Raw genomic sequence first — 21,313 nt, forward strand, 5'->3', positions numbered from 1 at the left:
CTCCCCACCGACTCCTCATGCAGGTAAAGAAGTGCATTTTTAATTCACATATACACGGGTTCGCATGCAAATCTCATCGCCCCGTTCTTGTTGGAGACCAGTGACTAATGGGAAGCCATACACAAAGCGAGCATCACGCAGGGGAGGCCAGGAATGGGTTGGCGGTGGGGCTGGGATTAAGCCCTGTCAGATGACAAACGCGCCCTGCCCGGCTGCCACTAGAAGCTGCTGAGCCGAGGCTGCAGCGCCTGAGCGAGCTCTGAATCCTGGGCGATGGTGCGAGGCTGCGCACCGGAATTCCAGCTTTACACAGGGTTGAGTGTCACCCAGGGTCAAGCTCTGCTATCAGACCCACCCCAAGAGGCAGGCGGCTTTGGGTACACGCAGGGCTGCGGCATGGGTCTTGTCTTAACAGTACACTGAGAGTAGTAAGCGTAAATGAGGGTTTACTGTGGGCCAGGCACTGCGTTAAGCCCTTTCAATTCATTACTTAATTCTCACATCAGCTCTGTAAGAGGGGGATGGGGGCGTTGGGGATGTTAGCTCTCTATCCACCCCTTTTTAGAGGTGAGAACACTGCGCTCAGGCCGCAAAACCACTCAGCAGGAAACTTGGAGCTGAGGTTCAACCCCATCCGATCCCACTCTCCCCGGCGTTTTAGAGTAAAGTGTGCATGTAAGCCTGTCTCCCCCACGCAGGAAGCTTGCACCTCCGGCTCCTGACGGGTCTCTTAGAACCTCCGTCCTGCCAGGCACAGCGCCTGGCCCACTGCAGGTGTCTGATGAGGGCGTGGGTCTTGGTTCGGTGAGGTCCTCAACAAGGACCTCAGTTTCCCCATCTCTGAAATGGGAATGCAGCGCAGACCTCGCAGGGCCGAGGCCAGGTGCTCTCGGGCAGCAGAGGGAATGCTGGGCTCCACATCCTCGCTGCAGCCGCCCTCACCCATCACTGGGGTTCCAGCTCCGTCTCCACCCGAGCCCGGGAGCGCCGCCGGCGCCCCATTGTTCAAGAAGGCGGGGAAGCTCTCGATCCCCGCTCCGGGTCGCGCTCGCCGCCCAGTGGAGCAGGCGACTTGGCCCGGCTTCTGCCGCGCGGGGCGCGTCCTTTGTCTGCTCCGTGGCGCCCGGTGCCCGAGGCCCGCGCCCCACTCCTTGGGCAGACAAAGCCGTGGCTGCCGCTAGCCGGACCGGCTGGTGCTGTGCTCGCACCACCCTCCTCCCGCCTTAGCACCGCCCCCTCTCCTTGACGTCCTCTGATTGGCCCGCGGGGCCACAAAGAGGCCGGGAAGCGGGTGGGTCACGTGAGTTAGCGTGGCCTCCCATTGGTCGGGTCAGGCTGCCAATCGGGGAGGGCGGGCTGTCCTCGCACGGCCCGGTCTCTCCCTCCGCGCTGGGGCCCGCCCGCGGGGCCGGCCGCCTGTCAGAGGGAGGTGGCGATGGTGCGCCCGGTGGTGGTGGCGGCTGCGGCGGCTTCCCTGGTCCGAGTGCAGGGAGGAGAAGATGACTGACCGACCGACTGACTGAATGAATGAATGGCGAAGCCGAGCGCGCCATGAGGAGCCTGCCGAGCCTGGGCGGCCTCGCCCTGTTGTGCGCCGCCGCCGCCGCCGCCGCCGCCGCCGCCTCAGCAACCTCAGCGGGGAATGTCACCGGTGGCGGCGGGGCCACGGGGCAGGTGGACGCGTCGCCGGGCCCGGGGCTGGGGGGCGAGCCCAGTCACCCTTTCTCTAAGGCCATGGCTCCCACGGCCCAGGCCCCGAGGACCGGACCCCCGAACGCTACCGTCCACCGACCCCTGGCTGCGTCCTCTTCAGCCCAGCCCCTGGCTACCACCCCTTCTCGGGCCAGGGCCGAACCCACTCCGACCACCTTTCGGGCGCCGCTCGGCCCCTCGCCGATCACACCTCTTGCGGTGGAACGTACTGGGACCACCGCTCGGGCGACGACCAGACCCGCTCCGACCACCCTCTCGACGACCACTGGCCCAGCGCCGACCACCCCAGTAGCGACCACGGTGCCGGCGCCCACCACTCCCCCGATCCCGACTTCCATTCTCCCCGGCGGCGGCAGCAGCAGCAGCGTCCCGCCCACCCCACCTGCCACCGAGGCCCCCTCGCCGCCTCCCCCAGGTGAGTCTCAGCGCTTCCTCGCCAGCCGGACCCTCCCAGCGGCTGTCAGCCCTGGCCTCTAGCGTTGGGCTCTTGGCTGGAATGGCTCATTTCTTGCCCCAAAGGTTCCCCAGATTTCGACTCTCAAGGGGAGGTCCAAGCTCCAGCTAGCCTGCCCCCCAGCCCCCAATCTGGAAAGTCTTTTGTCCCCCCCTTGGGCTGTGCGTCCTCGGGAGGGGGGCGGCTGCTGCGTGGAAAGGCATCGCACCTCCTTCCAAACAGGGCTCTTTGGCCTTTGTCAGACAGGCTGAATGGGCGCAAACTTTTGCGTTCGGTTCGCTCACCTTGCCTCTCCGCCTGGGTGATTTGGGGAAGTTTGAAAGCCAGCCCAGTACCTCCTGAAACCAACTGGTCAAAACCTGAGTCTAAGGGATTCCTCCTACAGCTCCACTTTCGTTGTTCATTTCTCCTTGTTTATATAAATATCAGATGTGCATGTGACAGGTGGAAAAGATATTGAGAGGATTTTGTTTACAAACAGTAGTACAGACCACTTGAGGCCAAAAAAAAGACATTGTAATCCATGTTTTCCCTGCAAATAAATAGATTCAGTAGGTCATTTGGGGCAGGTGTGTATCTAGGTTGAGCACATTTATAAATTAGGTTAAATCCCTTCCTTGCACCATTTTTTTTTCCCTTCCTCAATTACAAGGTCAATATGTTTGGACAAATACACATTTTAAGCAGGAATGCCGGGTTTTTTCCCCCTTAAGGGGAATGTTCAGTTTTGCTGATGCTAATAAAAGCCAATTTCTGTCTGAGTCCCTGTAGAAAATAAAGCTCTTCTTCCTGCTGATTGAAGTCTTCAAGCAAAGTTAGAGACAACTTCTGTTCTTTCCCCCTTGAGATCTAAAGTGGGCCTGGAACTAAACAAATAAAACCTACCTTGTCAAGATGTTAGTCAAGAGTTTCTGAATTCCTTTGCTTTGAGTTGGGGTTTGATTTGTCCAAACCATTTTGTCTAGCTGTATTTATATTAATGGATCTCTGACCTAATTCTTAGGCTCAGTGATTTACTGTGGAGTCAGGTATGGACTTTGGATTATAATTGAATTTGCGGAGAGTTTTCCCACATGATTATGAGCCTTAATACAGTCACATCTTGGATTGGAGCTTGGCATTGACATAAGAAGGAGTGCAGATTATTCACCCATAAAAAGCCAAGTTTGTATTTCTTCCAGCTTCAAGGGCTGTACTAACTAGCTGGATTTTGACTGTAACCTTTTTTGGCCTTCCTATAGAGAGATGGATATATTACTGAGAGACAGGAAGCATAGAGGTTGAGACTATGGACTCTGGAGTCCATTCTTAGGTTTGAATCGTAGTTCTGCCCTTTATTAACTGTGTAAACTTGGGCAGGTCGCTTAACCTCTCTTCATCTGAGAAATGAAGATAATAATAGTACTTAGCTCATAGGATTGTTGTGAAAATTAAATAATTTAGTACATTTATAAAGCTTAGAACAACCGTTCCCCATGCAGAGTAACACACTGTGGGGGTGTGTGTTAGCTATCCTTATGACTAGGTCTTCTTCTTTTTTTTTTTTTTTTTTTGTGGGATAGAAAGCATTTGAGAAACCTAGTAGAGACTTGTGATTTTTATTTGTTTTAGTAAAATATAGTAGAAAAGGATGAATTAGATTTTCCGAAGTTTGAAACACACCGTAGTGTTTATGTAGGAAGATTGCTTATTTTGAATGGTTAGTATATAATGTCTGTGTAATTGATGTTATTTTACCTTAATAATTTTTGTATTGTTATTTTTAAATCACAAAGGTACTTTTTCATTGTGATAAAATATACATAACATAAAATTTACCATTTTAACCATTTTTAAGTGTACAGTTTAGTGGTGTTAAGTACATTCAAGTTGTACAGCCATCACTACCTTCCATCTTCAGGACTTTTTTATTTTCCCCAACTTAAACTCTGTATTCATTAAACAATAACTTCCCACCCCCAGCGCCCTAATTCCTGGCAACAACCATTCTACTTCCTGTCTCAGTGAATTTGCCTACTCCAGGTTCCTCATACAGGGGGACTCATACAGCATTTGTCGGCAAACGTAACCTTTACTTGCGAAAAACAAAGAACCAGAAGTCTACAAAGGAAAGAGTGAAAGTCACTCCTTTACTGCCTCCCAGTTCCAGTCAGTTCCTAAAGGTCACTACTGTTAGCAGTTTGATCTTTTCTCAGACATTTTTCTAGGCATATATGAACATAAACACAGGGTTTTTAAAAATAGGTTTTAAAAACTCAAAATGAAATAATTATATATGTTACATATATTAATTATATATGGTTATAGCAAGTCGTAGAGTTTTGCGACTTGCTGTATCCAGTTAACGATGTATCATGGACTGTTTTTTTCATGTTAGTACCTAAGGTCTACCTTATTCTTTTCAGCAGTTGCATTTTTCGTTGTAAGTATATACCATAACTTATTTAACTAATCCCTTGTTTATGGACACTTAGATTGCTTCTGGGCTTCACTTTAAAAAGCACAGGGAAGAATGTGTTCTTGTTCAGTCCATCACGTATATATTACATTCTCTAATACTTTGGCTGGAGTTTTGTAGACTCCAAATCAATTTCAGGAGAAGTAAAGCTGGATTGAGTAATATTTGCCATCTGAGCTGTTCAAGGCTTTTAGTAACTTCCATAGACTACCATATATCTATGTCTATGATGGTCTTTGACCAACAGAAGTTTTAGAAGGATGTCCAATTTTTGTAGCTCTCCTGCGTTTTAAATTTTTCATAGCTTGTAGTTTTCTGTGAATTCACTGTGGATTGCCCGTGTCTAGTTCTCAGAAGCTGAACTGCCTCTGTGGGCCTACTGATGGGCAATTTTAGCTTTACAGTAATGTAATCGAGTATGGCCTTTCTATCTGAGCATGGGTTTTAGTCTACTTCAAACAGTAAACGCATCTCTTTGACAGAAGGAAAACTTCTAACTGAATTTGAGAGACCTAGTTAGGTTGGTAAAGTTGGATTCTCTGGCATTTGGGAAGATGGGTACAGGGTGTTTTATTTTAATGTTCCTGTAAGGACTGAACACCATAGATAATATATTACGTGTTTGGATGGGTCTTCTAGCTGCTATTTGAATTAATAAGAATTTCTTTCAAGGAGGTCTAGCTCAGAGCTCTTGCCTGCCCCTCAATTAGGGCTGTCTTTTGTTTGTAGAGACACTGATCTGCAAACTGAAACTAATTGCCCAGCAAGCAAGCATTTTCCTCCCACAGACCTGGCAAAACATTTGACTGATTGGTTGGCTGGGTAGGACATTTTAAGAAGGGTGAAGGCAGAAGCTGTGATACTAGAGAATAATAGTTATCAACAGTAAGAGACCGAAGAGATGACAAATGTTTGATTTTTAAAATTATGGACCTTCAGGGCTAGATAAGACTTTAGAAGACACTGCGTCCTAACGTGGCTCTACATTGCAAGAAACACTTCTGTGGACTTAGCTGAAATATTTCTCACTGTGGTTAACACCAGCTGATTCTGGCTCTGCCCTTTGGGGCCATACAGAACAAGTCAGCTCTCTCTGGGCCATGACAGTTCTTCAGGGATCTGCAGACAGTGATCATGTTCCCTCTGAGTCTGGACTAAATAACTTCAGCTCCCTCAACTGTTATGTGAAATGGTTTCACATTCCCTTACTATCCTGGTTACCCCTCTTCTGGACTTTTTCAGTTTTTCTGTGCCTCTCCTGGAGTGTTGAACACAGAGCTGAACGTATTGCTCCAGATGTGCTCTAACCAGCTCATAGCAGAGAGGGCGGTTACCTTGTTCTTTCTGGATGCTGTACCACTGTTGATGTAGTTAGTTCCTAATCACAGTAGCTTTTTTAGCAGCCACATTATGTAGTTGACTCATTGAGTCCATTAAGATAGGTAAGTCTTCTTTTTTAAAAAAAAAAAAAAACATGGAGTAGATGAGTCTTTCTTCATTCTGCACTTGGAAACTCTTGTTATTTTCTTAAGTATAAACTGAGACATTTGCCAAGCATGTAAGATTTATTGTGTTAGATTCAACCCATCATTTTGGATCCCGAGTCTGTCAATGTACCCCACCCAGTTTATTCACATTCACCTACAGGGTGTTCCTATAGACAGAGTCTAAGGACAAGTTAGGGAAGGTTGTTCTTACCTCATAGGGGAGAGTACATTTATGGAGGATAAAACAGTTTGGAAGGGAAGGAATAATGATTTAGATTAGTTCTCAAGGGTCTCTTCCAGCTGTAAAGTTCTGTGATGGTTTGGTACACATGATTCAGGGCACATGAATGCCCCCGAAATGAGCCTCAGTCATTTATTTGTGATCTAAGTTAAGAGAATAGGCGTTTTTTCAAGCAAGTCCTAGAATTTAGAGTTTGAAAGCTCTGACTACTATGGCATGTAAATAAAATATTGTGAATGGATTTTATTTGAAAGGAGCATTCTGGGAATTCAGGGCCCTCCTACCTGTACTGGGAAACGTTTTCTTCATCCTAAAATTCTATACAGCTAGGTTCAGGGTGTCATTTGCTTATGGTTATTTAAGAAGATACCATTCATTTTAAGGAAATAGAAATTGTTCAGGCTTCAAAGATAAGGTATGTTCATAATCTTTTATCAAAAACTTGTGGGGCTGGGTGTATTTCAGAATTTAGAATTTTTCAGATTTTAGGAAGTTAATAAATACACCCCAGTGAAGTCTAGGGCAGCATCCTGTAATGAAACACATGAAGATACTTGCAGCAAAATGCATGTATATTCACACTGAGTGGGTTTTTTAAAAAGCTATAAATAGCCTTGCATTTGTTCAGGTCAGGTTTTGCTGCCAAATGAATAACAGAAAAATTTTTGGTTTTTTGGATCTTCTGGTATTTACATCAGGTCTGAGGGACTGTGCACCACTGTAATAGTAATTGCAAACACATTTAGTACTTACTATGCTACAGGTACTGTTCTAAGTGCCTTACATATGTTACCTTACTTAATCCTCACAACAGTTAGGTATAATTGAGTTAGGTACTATTACTATCTTCATTTTATAGATAAGGAAACTGAGACTCAGAGAAGCCCAGCTATGGTGGAGCCTAGATTCAAGCCCAGTCTTTGTGGTTCCAGAATCCATATTATTGGCATTTAAAGAAATAGTTACATAGAGGATAAGAGAAGGAAACCATTTTGCTAAAAATATTTGCCCTTGGATACTAGTCTGAAAAATTTTCACCTGTTCTTTGGCATTTACTCTCTTCATTCTCTTGTGAGCTATTTAGTCACCTCCTCAAAATTTCTGTTTTACAATGTTGTACAATTATAGCTCTAACTCTTCCTTTGATTAGGTTCTAATATGGTCTGTGATAGGGAGGACTGTCTGTAGTCTTTTTAGGGCTAGGCCCAGGGACTACTCAAATTCACTCTATCTTATTCCTGGCCTGAGTGCCTAGCTTTCTGCAGAAATTCCTTAGTCTGATTAGTTTCTGGAACAGCACAGTTAAACTCTAAAGCATTAGTTTCAAATCTACTGAATTATGTCCCCAGGAAGCCTTCTGGCTAGTTGAAAATTTACACATTGAAATAATCTAACTAGGTCTTTTTATCTTGATTTTTTATAAAGATCCATAAAATTAAAGTGAGCATTACTTTTCATCTCAGCATTGCTAAGCATGTGTATATTAACTTCCAGACATCTTGGCACCCTTATAAAAAGAATAGAAGAAAAGTATCATGGTGCTGTTTTTACTGATGGGTAGATTATGGGTAGAGAGATTACTGCTCTAGGGCACTTAATAGATCAGAAGAGAATAGAAATATAAGATCTGTTTGGCTGAAAGACAGTGTTAGATGATATTTTTAGTTAAAAATAGCTTTAATTCATGCTTTTTGCCTTGATCTTTATTTTTGTTTGTTTTCTTTACATATAATATAAACATCTTTAATACTAATGTTGAGATTATGTTATAGGTATCTCTTCTTGGTCACTTAGTCTTTTTTTCAAGTATGCGTTTTGGTGTATCTGTTTTTCACTAGAAACAACTACCCTAACTGCACTGGTAACTTTGAAGGGAGATATTTTAAAAATTGTCATGAAAAAGATAAAGATTATGTCTGGATACATGTGTGTTTGAATCACAGTAAAGGTTTACTCAGCTCTTTTTAACTGTATCTATTTAAGTACATGTGATAAATGTGTGTCAGAATAATTCCTCTAGTAATGCCACTGTTCCACAGATAAGTATTACTGTCTGAAAAATCTTTCCCTATTACTTTTTCTTCATTAAAATAAAATCTTCTGTTCTCCTTGCTCATTTTTTTTCACTTTAAGCTCCTCTGTATGTTCTTCTTACTCCTGTCTCTTATTCTTGGACCCATCCATTCTTTCATGTTCTTTAAGGAACCAAATTATCCTCTCTACTTAACAATTTCCCATTTGTCCTCCTTCAATGCCTCCTCAAAGCCTAATTCTTCCAAGAAGTCTTTCCAGGGGAACAAAAGATCCTTGAAGACGTTCTGGTAACAGGGTGCACAGGGTTGAACACTTTGCACTCAGAACAAAACCTGTCTTTCTTTGTGACTTTGACTTTTTCCCTATGAATTTGTTTTTAAAGTCTGTTTAATTTAGATTATTAAGCCCACTTGATAAGAAAATGTCATAGTTTATACAATATTCAGGATATGGTATTAATTCTTTCTTTTAGAAAAAAATGAAAGAAAAAATTTTCTTTTTGTTCTGGCTCTTCTTTATTGACCAGCTTTTGTTTTTGGTTTTTTGTTTTTTTTCCTTCTCCTGAGGAACAATACAGAAAAAAAAAACCCTGCCATAACAGAAGTTATCTGCCTCCAAAAAAAAAAAATCCAGTACTTTGAATAAGTAGCAAATTTCTTTTTCTATTTATGAATAATATGAGCTGTTTTTGTTGGGTAGGTGTATTTGGGCTAAATAGCAATATAAAAGGTTTAATTTGGTTGAGAAGCAAATATTAGATCTTTTGAATGACAGAATTTCCCTTGTAGAAATCTAATTAAAGTCAATAGTGAACAGAGTGCTTCGAATAATTAACAAGTGTGCAGTGCTTTACGGTTTACAAGGTGCTCTTAGAATCTCCGAGACTTTGGCATCTATATTTTGTAGATTTCTGGGTATTATATGAGTCAGTAAAACCTCAGGTTCTGACCTCTGTTGGTACTTATGTTGGTGAATATAGACGAAAACTTTATAGGTTTTTGGTGGGTTTCACATTTGGTATTTTGTATTTCAAACTGTTGTCTTGGGGAACTAAGATCCCACAAGCCGCATGGTGTGGCCAAAAAAAAAAAAAAAGAAATCAAACTGTTGTCTTTTCTTTTCCTTTTTATTTTATTTATTTATTTTTTTGTCTGCATTGGGTCTTCGTTGCTGTGCGTGGGCTTTCTCTAGTTGCCGCCAGCGGGGGCTACTCTTTGCTGTGCGCAGACTTCTCATTGCGGTGGCTTCTCTTGTTGCGGAGCATGGGCTCTAGGCCCATGGGCTTCTTTAGTTGTGGCACGTGGGCTCAGTAGTTGTGGCTCACGGGTTCTAGAGGTCAGGCTTAGTAGTTGTGGCGCACGGGCTTAGTTGCTCCGTGGCATGTGGGATCTTCCCCAGCCAAGGATCGAATCTGTGTCCCCCGCATTGGCAGGTGGATACTTAACCACTGTGCCACCAGGGAAGTCCCAAACTGTTGTCCTTTAAGTTTATTTTGTTGAATGTAAATCTTTGACTGATTTAGCTGCCCATATTTACGGGATGGAAAAATAGCATTTTGGGAAGAGGATTGCTTACTTTTATATTTTATTTCCTAAGTACTATATGGGGCTGAATGTTATGGAAAGAGCCCAGTAATAATTGAAAGTAAATGGTGATGGAGGTAGCAACGCAAACTACAGAACTTGATTGGGAGAACTCATGTAAATTTCATTTCTTCAGATGGAAATATTATTTACTTCTTTCCTAGTGTAGGAATCTGTTTGGAATTATTTTAACATACTTGTTCTGTTGCCTCAAATCAGTGTGAGTATCAAAGGAACTTGGTACTTTCTCACCTCTCATTACCAATCTAATATTTAACGCTCTGGGAGGAAAGGTAATTAATGTTAACTGAGCACCTATTATATGCCTAATTACCTACCAGGATTTTTTTTTTTTTTACTTACATCATGTTATTTAATTCTTAGACAAAGCAGTAGTTAAATATTATTATCCTTACTTTATGGGTGGCAAATACTGAGGTTCAGAAAGAGAAAGCAGCTTGCTCAAGCTGTCAGGCTTACGAAGTCCATGAGGGCAGGGACTTCTGTTTGTTCTGTTCACAATTGTATCCCCAGCATCCAGCCCAAAATAGATTCTGAATAAAAATTTAAGGATTGAATGAGTGAAGAAGAAGGAGTGGTTTGTAGCTACACTAGATGTGTAGTGTATTCTTGAGGAAAATAATGTAATCTCATGGCCTTTTCCTTAGTTTAGAAATGAACTTTTCTCCTTTTCTCCATTACTCATAGGAATAGTATGAGAACCTACTTAGGCAAGTGGAGTTCTTTGAGATCTAGCAAATTACATTGATTATTCATTTTTTGTTACATAACTTTGTCCCTTCTATTTTTCTTAAAGGAAGAACAGCAATATACAGATGTACATCTGATGCCTTTTGTAGAAAAAGTAGCTAAAGTTGGAAAAGCAGAGCCCTTGTATGTAAGACATGGGACCCTAAGGTCTTTCACAGTTCTCTTACTGGTTCTGTAATCTTGGGCAAGTAATTTCATCTGTAAAATGAGAGAGGCTAGATTTGTTGTTTCTAAACTGTATTATTTGGGAAGCCAGGGTTCCTTAGATGTGTTTGGGAGCCAGTATAGGGACTCAGGAGGCCAAGTGGGTCTACTTCTGGGCCCTCCACCCCCACCCTCACCTCACACCCCCGCATCACCGCCCACACTTTAATCAGCTCCACTCTCATCTGGTTTATATATTGGGTTTGTTTTTTTCAGTAGAGATATTTGAAATAGGAATCTTTGTACTCTAAAATTCTATGATAAAGAAATTATGGTAATCTCTGAACTATTATGCATCTATTAAAATGCTTACATTATGTTAAGTAGCAGTATACATAGAAGGAGAGAAATACACCAAAATATTAAGTGGCTAAAGCTAAGTGATGGGATTATGGGTCTTTTTAATTTCCTTCTCTGTGTTTCTTTGGATTTTCCAAGTTTTTTTTTCAATGAATGTATCCAGTTTTAATTTTACAGTCATAAATATAAATGAATAACATAAAAAATGAATAAAAAGTTATGATAAGCTTGATAAGCCTCCACTTATATGAGATCAACTCAGGTGATATTACCCCAGGCCACTTTCTAACTTCTGTGATTGACTCACCAGTTTTGATCTGCATCAGAGATATTTGCTTAGTCTCAGTGAGTTGTGGTTCTGAAGAAAGGAGATTGCTGAAGACAATACCCAAGAAAGGAAACTGTTCTGACACCTGACAAATCAGGGTAGTGAAGACACATCTAAGATTTGGTACTTTTAGGGAAGGTTTAACTAAGATCTTAGCAGAGGCTGAAAACAGAGCTGATTCTTTATCCATTTCATTCTGTCTAGGGAATTTAAAGCATGAACTTAAAAGTTAATTAAAGTAGGTTTTTGAAATAGATTTTGTTTAAATTGTGCAGAATTTGAATTCATGACATTGTTCACAGGCTTTACCAATAGATGGTCTTTGGTTATCTCTTCCTTTAAAGATACAGAGCTCCCAAAAGTTTGGTTTCAGTCTATCCATATGTTTTTCAATTAGATCAGATGGGATTGCTTTTATACTGGTAATACAACAGCTGTTCTATATGATATCCTTGCCAGGGAGACAGCTAAGCTCTTAGGGAAGGGGAAGTATATTCAGTTGGAAAAAGGAATGTATTCTGCCTAGTCACGGGGAAAATGATAAGGGGTAGGAATGTTTTCAACCTGGCTGGAGAACGTTAAATAACCTTTATTTAGTATATTTATAAATAAATAACCTTTATTTAAACCTTTATTTAGATTTTACACTCTTTAAATAACTGATTTTGGAAACTTGTTTCAGTCTTGCATGCTTCCTAGAAACTGGCATATTACTAGGGATCTTATTAGATTTTTATTGTTTATTTTTTAAAATCTATAGTTTTTAAAAATATTTATTTTATTTATTATTATTATTTTTGGCTGCATTGGGTCTTCATTGCTGCACATGGGCCCCCTCTAGTTGCAGTGAGCAGGGGCTGCTCTTCGTTGTGCTGAGCAGGCTTCTCATTGCAGTGGCTTCTCTTGTTGCAGAGCACAGGCTCTAGGCGCGCGGGCTTCAGTAGTTGTGGCACGAGGGCTCAGTAGTTGTGGCTCGGGGCTCTAGAGAGCAGGCTCAGTAGTTGTGACGCACAGGGCCAGTTGCTCCATGGCATGTGGGATCTTCCCGGACCAGGGCTCGAACCCGTGTCCCCTGCATTGGCAGACGGGTTCCCAACCACTGTGCCACCAGGGAAGCCCAAAAATCTATAGTTTTTATTTGATGTATGTGAGCAAAAAGAAGAGGTTATGAGTAACACTGTTAATTGTAAGGAGAACATCATATTCTCTAGTTCCTTTTAATTTTTTATTTATTTTTTTTGCAGTACGCGGGCCTCTCACTGTTGTGGCCTCTCCCGTTGCGGAGCACAGGCTCTGGACGCGCAGGCCCAGCGGCCGTGGCTCACGGGCCCAGCCACTCCGCGGCATCTGGGATCTTCCCGGACCGGGGCACGAACCCGTGTCCCCTGCATCGTTAGGCGGACTCTCAAACACTGTGCCACCAGGGAAGCCCTAGTTCCTTTTAATTTTAGAAATGGTCTTTAAAAATGAAATTCTTTTAAACATATTCTAGGGAAAGTTGTCTCCTCTGAAGGAAATTGCATGAACTGAGTAGCTTTTTTAGGTTCTCTTCAGCCCTGTCTGCTGTTTATAGGGATGAAATGGCAGTTTGGGAAGGGTTAACGGTAATAATGAGGAAAAAGATGGAATGCTTCGTATTCCAGCGTGTTTATCCTGTTTTATATCTGTATTGAGGCTTGATTAGAGGAAGGCATTGGGCTTTTTTTGCTGTAGATTTCTCATTTGACTTTATATTCCTTATAACTCTACAGCATGTTTTGATTACCTGTTCTATATGAACTGCTTTAACAAGGTAGCCCCACCATCCCTTGATGTTGTGTGGGTGAATGAATGGTTATAAAGTGTACCAAAACCACAAAGCAAGCTAGCTGTTGGGTATTTATTATTATACTGAATTGTTGGTGTATTGCCTACAAACCTATCCTGTTCAACTGGTTTTAGTTTTTAAGTTAGTTTGTTGCTTCAACTTGTCCACAAAGGCAGGGCTGAATGGTCCAGCTAATCAGTGGAATAGCAGTCAGAAGAAATAAATTCGTCTTTCTTTTCATTCACTTTGTAAGTTCCGGAGCACATTTTTTTTTGATGGCTCTGTGACTTAGTTTCTCTAACTATAAAATGAGACCTGTTACATGCACAGACACAGGGCAAGTCACATAATCTGCCTGGGCTACTATACTGTTGTCAGTAACATGAGTATAATAGTACCAACCTAATAGGGTTCTTGAGTGTTGACCTAGAATTCAAACCCAGCTCTGGCTGACTTAAAAGTCTGTGTTTTGCTTTTTTTTTTCTTTTGACTAAACTGTGCTGCGTTGCCAAAGCAGATGGGAGTAGCAGAAAATGAAATGAAGCATTCAGTGGTTACAGAGCACATTTTGGGTTCCATTTTTGTTGCCTTCCCTAGCCTCCCAGAGCCTCCACCAGCAAGCCCATACATTGTCCTTCTCAGCACTTGTTCTGAATTACACTGTTTTGACTCAGGTTTGATTTCAGTAGCTGCTGTGAAAATCAAAATTAAATCAAAGAGTGTTTCTCAGAGGTAGATATGAGTGTGGAGTGGAGATAGGGAGAGGAGATAATGGTAGAAATTAGCTGAGGGTAAGCAGGTAGACTACATGTAAATGTAAAGCAGAACCTAACAGTAACTATGAGATTGTCTACTCAGCGCCAGAAGGATCGGGGCTAACAGAGACAATGTGATGCTTATTAGCATTTGGCAAGAAATACCACACACTGCAAAATGATAGTATTGATTGTTCTTGACTTGACAATAAAACCTTTCATCTTTAACTTAATATGGACTCTAGATGAAGATGCTGGTGCACAACAACATGTTGTAAAAAGTGGCAGGTGATATTTGATTATACAAGTCATAGAAGAATCTCAGACTTGCAAATGTGATTCATACTTCTGCCAGTCACCCGAGGATGCATTCCCCCTCCCCATTTTATAAACTTCCCTTCTCACTGAAGGGCTAGTTGTCTCTCAGATCAGACAAGGAGAAGCTATTATTTCAAGTATAGAACCAACCTCTTCTGATCCAGTTGCAAACATATTGACAGATGATATACACAATGTTGGAGGATTTGATTTAGAATCAAATAGCTTCAGTTTGTATGGCATCAGGACTCAACAGTAACAATGTATAATATATTATTACATCCTGCAAGTGCACAAGTACTGTGGTCAAGTGGAACTATATAACTATAGCTGTGGAGAATACACATATAGCGCAAAACCTGGTCACATCAGTCTCCTAGTTAATAATTTAATACAATATTTATACTTTAAGATAATTCTCCTGTGTGTTCACCGTGAGTGACCCCAGTGTGTAATGCTCAAGTTTCCCAATGTGATTTAAAACTTCTCTGTAATCTGCCTCTGTCCTCATTTCCTACCACCCCTCTCCTTGTGCTTTAAACTCCAACAGAATCAGATTTTTTGTATTTACCCCAAAATATCATGGTTATTACATCATCAATATTACTAATAAAACAATTATCTGTGGAGGTTTTACTCTGTGTGAGGTACTAAGAGCTTTAAATGAGTTATCATCACCTTGTTTAATTCTCAAAAGAACCTGGAATAAATATGTATTATTATCTCCATTTTACTAAGCAGGAGTTGAGGTTTGAGAGTTTAAATACATTGAATTAGGTCTCACAGCTAGTAAAATGTAGAACCTTGATTCAAATTTAGATCTCTCTAGCCTGAGAGGCTCCTCTCTTAATCACTAAGCTAACTGGCCTCTCGTTTACTTTGCTTCTGCTCCTCCCTCAGCCTGGAATGCCCTTCTCTTCAGTTTTAATACAGGCTTTAAAGCAGAAATGAATGCTTGTTGATTTAATCAGAAATGGACTTTACTAAAAGATTGTTAAAGAGTTCACAGAATCTCCAGGGGAACCAAGTTCAGGACATGGAGCTAGAGATAAGGCCCAGTCATACACAGAGAGGTGCACTGAATATGCCACTGCCATCACCATTGAGCATTAGATGCTCTACTGCCACTTGTCATACTGCAGCCATCACCCCCTCTGCCACCAGAGAAGGGCCTCATGCTCATTCCTTAGGATCATTAGTTTCTAATTACAAGCCAGGTGAGGGTGCTTGTGCTTACTGGGGCCTCAGTCACTTACTCATGCCCTGGATGTAGGGGAGGCAGGGAAAACAATAATCTGGCATTGTGAACCTTTGTGGTGGGATAGCAAGCCTTAAAAGATGGAGAATTTCCCAGAATACGAAGGAATTAGCAGGATGCCAAAAAGAATGACAGATGTCTAGTCTACCATATCCCTTTCTTTTACCTGAGAAACTTATTTGTCCTTGAGAAACATCATCCGTGCAGCCTCCCATACTGTTTTACCTTATACGTTCTAATATTACTGTACATATTTTTTGATTACTTGCTTTTTAAGGATTCTTGTTTTAAGTATTACTTGTTAATGTAACTGACTCCTCTATAACCTATTCTCAAGTAGCTCATAGGCTATGTCTTATTGATGTTTGTACTGTCTAACATCTACCTACCTAGGATCGTGTTCAGCATTCAGCACATAGTAAGTACTCAATAAAAAGCTGAACTGAATTGAGGCATAAATCCTCCCTGCCCACCACCACTAGAATGTAAGTTCCACAAGGGCAGGGATGTTTGTATTTGTCTCTCTTTCTGTTTTCTTTTTTTTAAACCACTGTCTCCCCGGCACCTAGATTAATTACTAACATGTACTGGGACCTCAGGAAGTGTTTATAGAATAAATGAATACTCCTAAATAGTACATTCTTTATTTCTGGGAATGATGCTGTCAGAAAAGCCTTTGAATGTGAATGGCAGATTCAAAGCACTGTATCATAATTTACAACTAGACCACATACAGTATGAAGCCAGAAACTGCCTTGTTCATCTCTAGTTACCTCTTCCTCCTATCCAGAAGCATAACCAGAAAAGGGCAGTTAGGAATTCTTTCCCAGACCTACCACCATAGTCACTAGCCACAAAAATGGCCTAAAGTACAATACCTGCTTGACATGAAATCTTTTTTGTCTCCTTTTGTATAACCAACTATGTCTTGATAGATGCAGTCTATACTGGGAAGAAAAGGCTTTTAGGCAAACTGTCTTGTATGCTGTTTTAAAAAGTTTAATAACCCAGGGTGGTAGCATTTCATTTTGAGGAAATGAAGACCCATAATTGTGGAATGATTTACACATGGGTAGTGGAGTGGCAGAAATGTACTATATGTAGACCAGAGTTCTGTAGCTTTTAGAGGTTAGCTTTTTGGAGGGACACAAGCATAATTATGTCAAGCTGAAAGAGAACTTTTGTTCAAGCGAACTGAAGAATTATTGTTATGTGGAAACTATCAGCTCTGGAGCCAGGTTTGAATAATTTTTCTACAACTTACTTATTGTGTGACCTTGGGATGTGTCTCAATTTCCTCATCTGTGAAATGGGCATAATAATAGCATCTACCTCACAGGGTTATTACAAGGATTAAATGATAACATATGTGAAGTACTTAGAATGCCTGGCATAAGTAGGCCTTCTAAATATTAACTGTTCTTTTCATTTTTATATTTTGAATACCCATTTACTTATTGTAATGCTACTGACAATCTTTTTAATTCTTCACTACCGCTAATCCTTTCCATTCTGAATTAGTAGTATCACCCCATTTTACAAAGAACCTGAGCTTGAGATGAGGTTAAGTTGTTTGCTCAATTGGCATTTCTTTGCAGTGTGTGGTATTTCTTCCAAGCTTTCACAGAGCTTGGAAATACTAGTTAGCTGGAATTCAAACCAAGATCTCTCCTTTTTGGAAGTGCTTTCCATCATGGCAAAATAGTATGCTAAAAGTAGATTGTGCCCTATTGTATCCTTCTAACCCCTGTTAGTTTTTTTTTGTTTGTTTGTTTGTTTGATTGTTTTTTTGGCCGCACCGCCTGGCATGCGGGATCTTAGTTCCCCAACTGGGGGTTAAACCTGTGCCCCCTGCAGTGGAAGCATGGAGTCCTAACCACTGGACCACCAGGGAAGTCCCCATAACTCCTGTTAGTTTTAATGCCTTTTTTTCCCCTGCCACCTTCACTCTCTTTCCTGACTTGTAGTCATTGTTTTTCTGTCCATACGGTAGGTCTGTGTACTGCCCTCTTTGGTGTTCTTCTTGATTCTTTTTGTAGTAGAAAGTATGTATTTTATTTGAAAGACCAAAGCATATCCTCACATACTACTATGACTGTTCATTTTAATTTCACTTTCATTTTTTTGTTAGCTTAATTGATCTGTACAGTGGATTGTTGCCAGGAAAGAAGACGTAGTGTTATGAGTCAGATGAGTAATTTTATACATTAGCCAGGGTGGCGTTTAAGGACAAATAGAATACGCCCAACTGAGGGCCATTTCAGCTGGTACAACAGGTGAAACACAAGATTGTCAGAAATAGAGACAGTAACAAATAATGATATTGAGTTGCTACAAAAGCTTTGCAGCTTAGTAAAGTACTTTTCTGTGCATTAATCATTGTTTAACTTGTGCATTAATTAATTAATTTTTTAAAAAAGCATACCCTTTTCCCTATTACTTAAATAAAAGTGAATGCAAAGTCTTAAGCTGAACCATCTAGTGAAACACAGGTGAAGGCCAGTTTTAGCATGGTGAGACCCCCCCACCCCCCAAAAAAAAACAAGTGAAAAAGGATCTGAAATCTTGTCTGATTAACAGTGAAAGGAAAGAAGGAAGGAAGGGAGGGAGGGGAAAGGAGGAAGAAAAGAGAGAGAGAAATTAGAAACGGACTCCAGACATTTGTTGCAAAAAAAAAGTTTACTTAAACTTAGTTTGAGAGAATTCTTTTTCTTAGCATATGGTCTTTCTTGTTAACAACAGTCGTTTTAACAATTTATCAGAAAGTAAGCATTTCTCTTTGCTATATTTCTTTTGGTTGATAATCTCATATAATAGATCACTCGTTTAGAAAATCAGTGATTAAGTAGTCTTCAGGGAATAAAGCCACAAGTGTCACAAGCTGTTACTTTGTACTTCCTTATTGCTTAACCAATCTGCAATGGTATCTTCCTCTTTTCTTTGCTTCCTTTCTTCCCTCCCTCCCTCCCTCTCTCTCTCTCCCCCTTTCTTTTTTTCCTCCCTCCCTCCCTCCCTCCCTCTCTGTCTCTCTCTTTCTCTCTCTCTCTCTCTTTTCTTCCTCCTTTCCCCTCCCTCCCTTCCTTCCTTCTTTCCTTTCACTGTTAATCAGACAAGATTTCAGATCCTTTTTCACTTGTTTTTTTTTGGGGGGTGGGCGGGTCTCACCATGCTAAAACTGACCTTCACCTGTGTTTCACTAGATGGTTCAGCTTAAGACTTTGCATCCACTTTTATTTAAGTAATAGGGAAAAGGGTATGCTTTTTAAAAAAATTAATTAATTTTTGGCTGAGTTGGGTCTTTGTTGCTGGGCACGGGCTTTCTCTAGTTGCTGTGAGTGGGGGCTACTCCTCGTTGCGGTGGCTTCTCTTGTTGAGGAGCAAGGACTCGAGGTATGCGGGCTTCAGTAGTTGTGGCTCGCAGGCTCTAGAGCGCAGGCTCAGTAGTTGTGGCGCACGGGCTTAGTTGCTCCGCAGCATGTGGGATCTTCCCGGACCAGGGCTCGAACCAGTGTCCCCTGCATTGGCAAGCGGATTCTTAACCACTGCGCCACCAGGGAAACCCAAAAGGTATGCTTTTGTCAATAAGTTTACATTGGGCTTTCTATGTTAACAAAATAAGGTTCTTCTTTCATCTATCTGATCGTAGTTAATCACTTGCTATGCACCTACTGCTGGACTGGATAGATGCAAGAGAGACAAATGAGATGTGTTTTCTGTCCTTGAGAGCATAGTGGAGGATACAGAAAGTCAGACTACAGATGGATAAGTTCCACCATAGTGGTATGCATGTGCTACGGGAGCAAAGAGAGGACTCCTCACCCAGACTTTTGCCGGGGCAGGGGGTGAAAGATGATGTCCTTTCTGGAGGAAGTTTTCTCTGAGCTGAGTCTTAAGAAAAAATAGGAATTAGCCAAGCGGAGGAGGGGGAGGACACTCCAGGAAAAGGGACCTGCACATGAAAAGTATGGAGGTAAGAAAGCACATGCACGGCCTGTTCAGGGAACTGAAGTCCTGGGTGGCTCCAGTAGGAAAGGCGAGCATATGTGAGTGTGGAATGGGGAATGGTGAGAGTTGAGGCTGGAACAGCTGGCACTTGTCAAATCATGAAGTGCTTTATGTGTCATGCTCAGAAATTTATTCTAAAAGCAGCAAAGAGCTCTAAGCCCTGAAGTGATATGGTAAGTTTGAGTTTTAGATCAGTATGGGAACTGCAGGGCACTTTTAAAAGTGATCCCCAGCAAAGATGATTAGAGGCCCCGCTAAATCTTTCCCATCATTAATTTTGGATTAAAGGGTTTAAATGCTAAGATAATGTAATAATACGGGGGGACATGGACTGGTTTTCTGTTCTCTCTTATTAAGCAAACATTTGAAACCTATTTTGCTTGTTGGTATAACACACAGACCTAGAGGACTGAAATTAGAGACTTGACAAAGTCAGCAATTGGTGCTGGACCTCTTAATGGATCTGGTGTTAGACGGAACAAACCCAAGTACTTCCTGTGTGACAGGCACTGTGGAGCTGAGGATAAAATGGTGAATGACTTAGGCGTTTACAGTCTGTTGGAGGGATAGACTTGTATACAAATGCTTTAGGATACTTATGTATTAGATTCCTTTACTTACATTTTCACTTTCTATCCTTATCTCAAACCTTCAAAGTATGGATGTGGAAATCCAGGATAAGAGAGAGATTTTTTTCTAGCTTTATTAACACATGATTAATGTATAACATTGTCTAAGTTTAAGGCCAGAATGTGATGATTCATTGCACATTTATATTGCAAAATGTTTACCAGGATAAGGTGAGTTAACATATCCTTCACCTCACATAATTACCTTTTTGTTGTTATTATGGTGAGAATTTTAAAGCTCTACTAAGAGAGGTATTTATGTAATAATGAATGGTAGATAGCTACAATTCAATATTCCATCTACCCAGCTCCAGAGTGTTTCTTCCCCCCATCATATATTTAGCTTCCTCTAAAGACAAGATAATGCATATATATTATTTCCAAGCCCGAAGTAGTTTTCTTCCCATATCTTCTTAACTCTTTCAAACACTACCCAAACCAGTTGAGCCTCAAAAGATCCAGTCATTGGTGATTAAAAGTGCAGGCTCTAAAGTCATATTGTCTGGATTCAAATCCCAGTTCCATCATTTACCCTCTCTAAGTCTGTCAGCCAACTTCATAGAGTTGTGAGTACTGTTATGAGATAATGTTAAAACAGTGGAAGCATAAGGAAAGAATTACCTAAATGTTAGCTGTTAAAATTGTCTTTGGAATAGCAACTCATCTTTTTCCAAACATTCAGGAAATTTTGTTAAAATGCATTTAAATCAACCTACCTTATTCAAATTAATCGGTGAAGAGCTTTTGCCTAGCATGCATGTTTGAGATCTGACCTCTGGTTCAGGGGATCAGTGAATGACCTTGGTATCACAAACACCTATGAAAATATGCCTGTGAAACTAGCATAAAGACACTCTAAGCTTTTCTTTATTATGGAAAATTTTGAAAATAAACAAAAGTTGAGAGAACAGTGTACTGACTTCTCTCATACCTATCACCCATCTGGACAACCATTCAGGCCAATCCTG

At 41.4% G+C, this 21,313-nt stretch overlaps 1 protein-coding gene across 1 annotated transcript in view; it reads left to right on the plus strand.

The window, feature by feature from the left end:
- Positions 1 to 1,527: 1,527 nt before the first annotated feature.
- Positions 1,528 to 21,313, plus strand: part of MEGF9 (multiple EGF like domains 9) — a gene marked incomplete at its 5' end in the record, with an annotated part of 84,926 nt that continues 65,140 nt past the window's right edge. Inside the window, one exon of the mRNA XM_082656566.1 lies at positions 1,528 to 2,128. Coding sequence (XP_082512692.1) covers positions 1,528 to 2,128 — 601 coding nt within the window. The remainder of the gene's footprint in view (positions 2,129 to 21,313) is intronic.

Source organism: Grampus griseus, assembly GCF_964374135.1.
Source record: "Grampus griseus genome assembly, chromosome: 6".
In the NCBI taxonomy this organism is placed as follows: domain Eukaryota; kingdom Metazoa; phylum Chordata; class Mammalia; order Artiodactyla; family Delphinidae; genus Grampus; species Grampus griseus.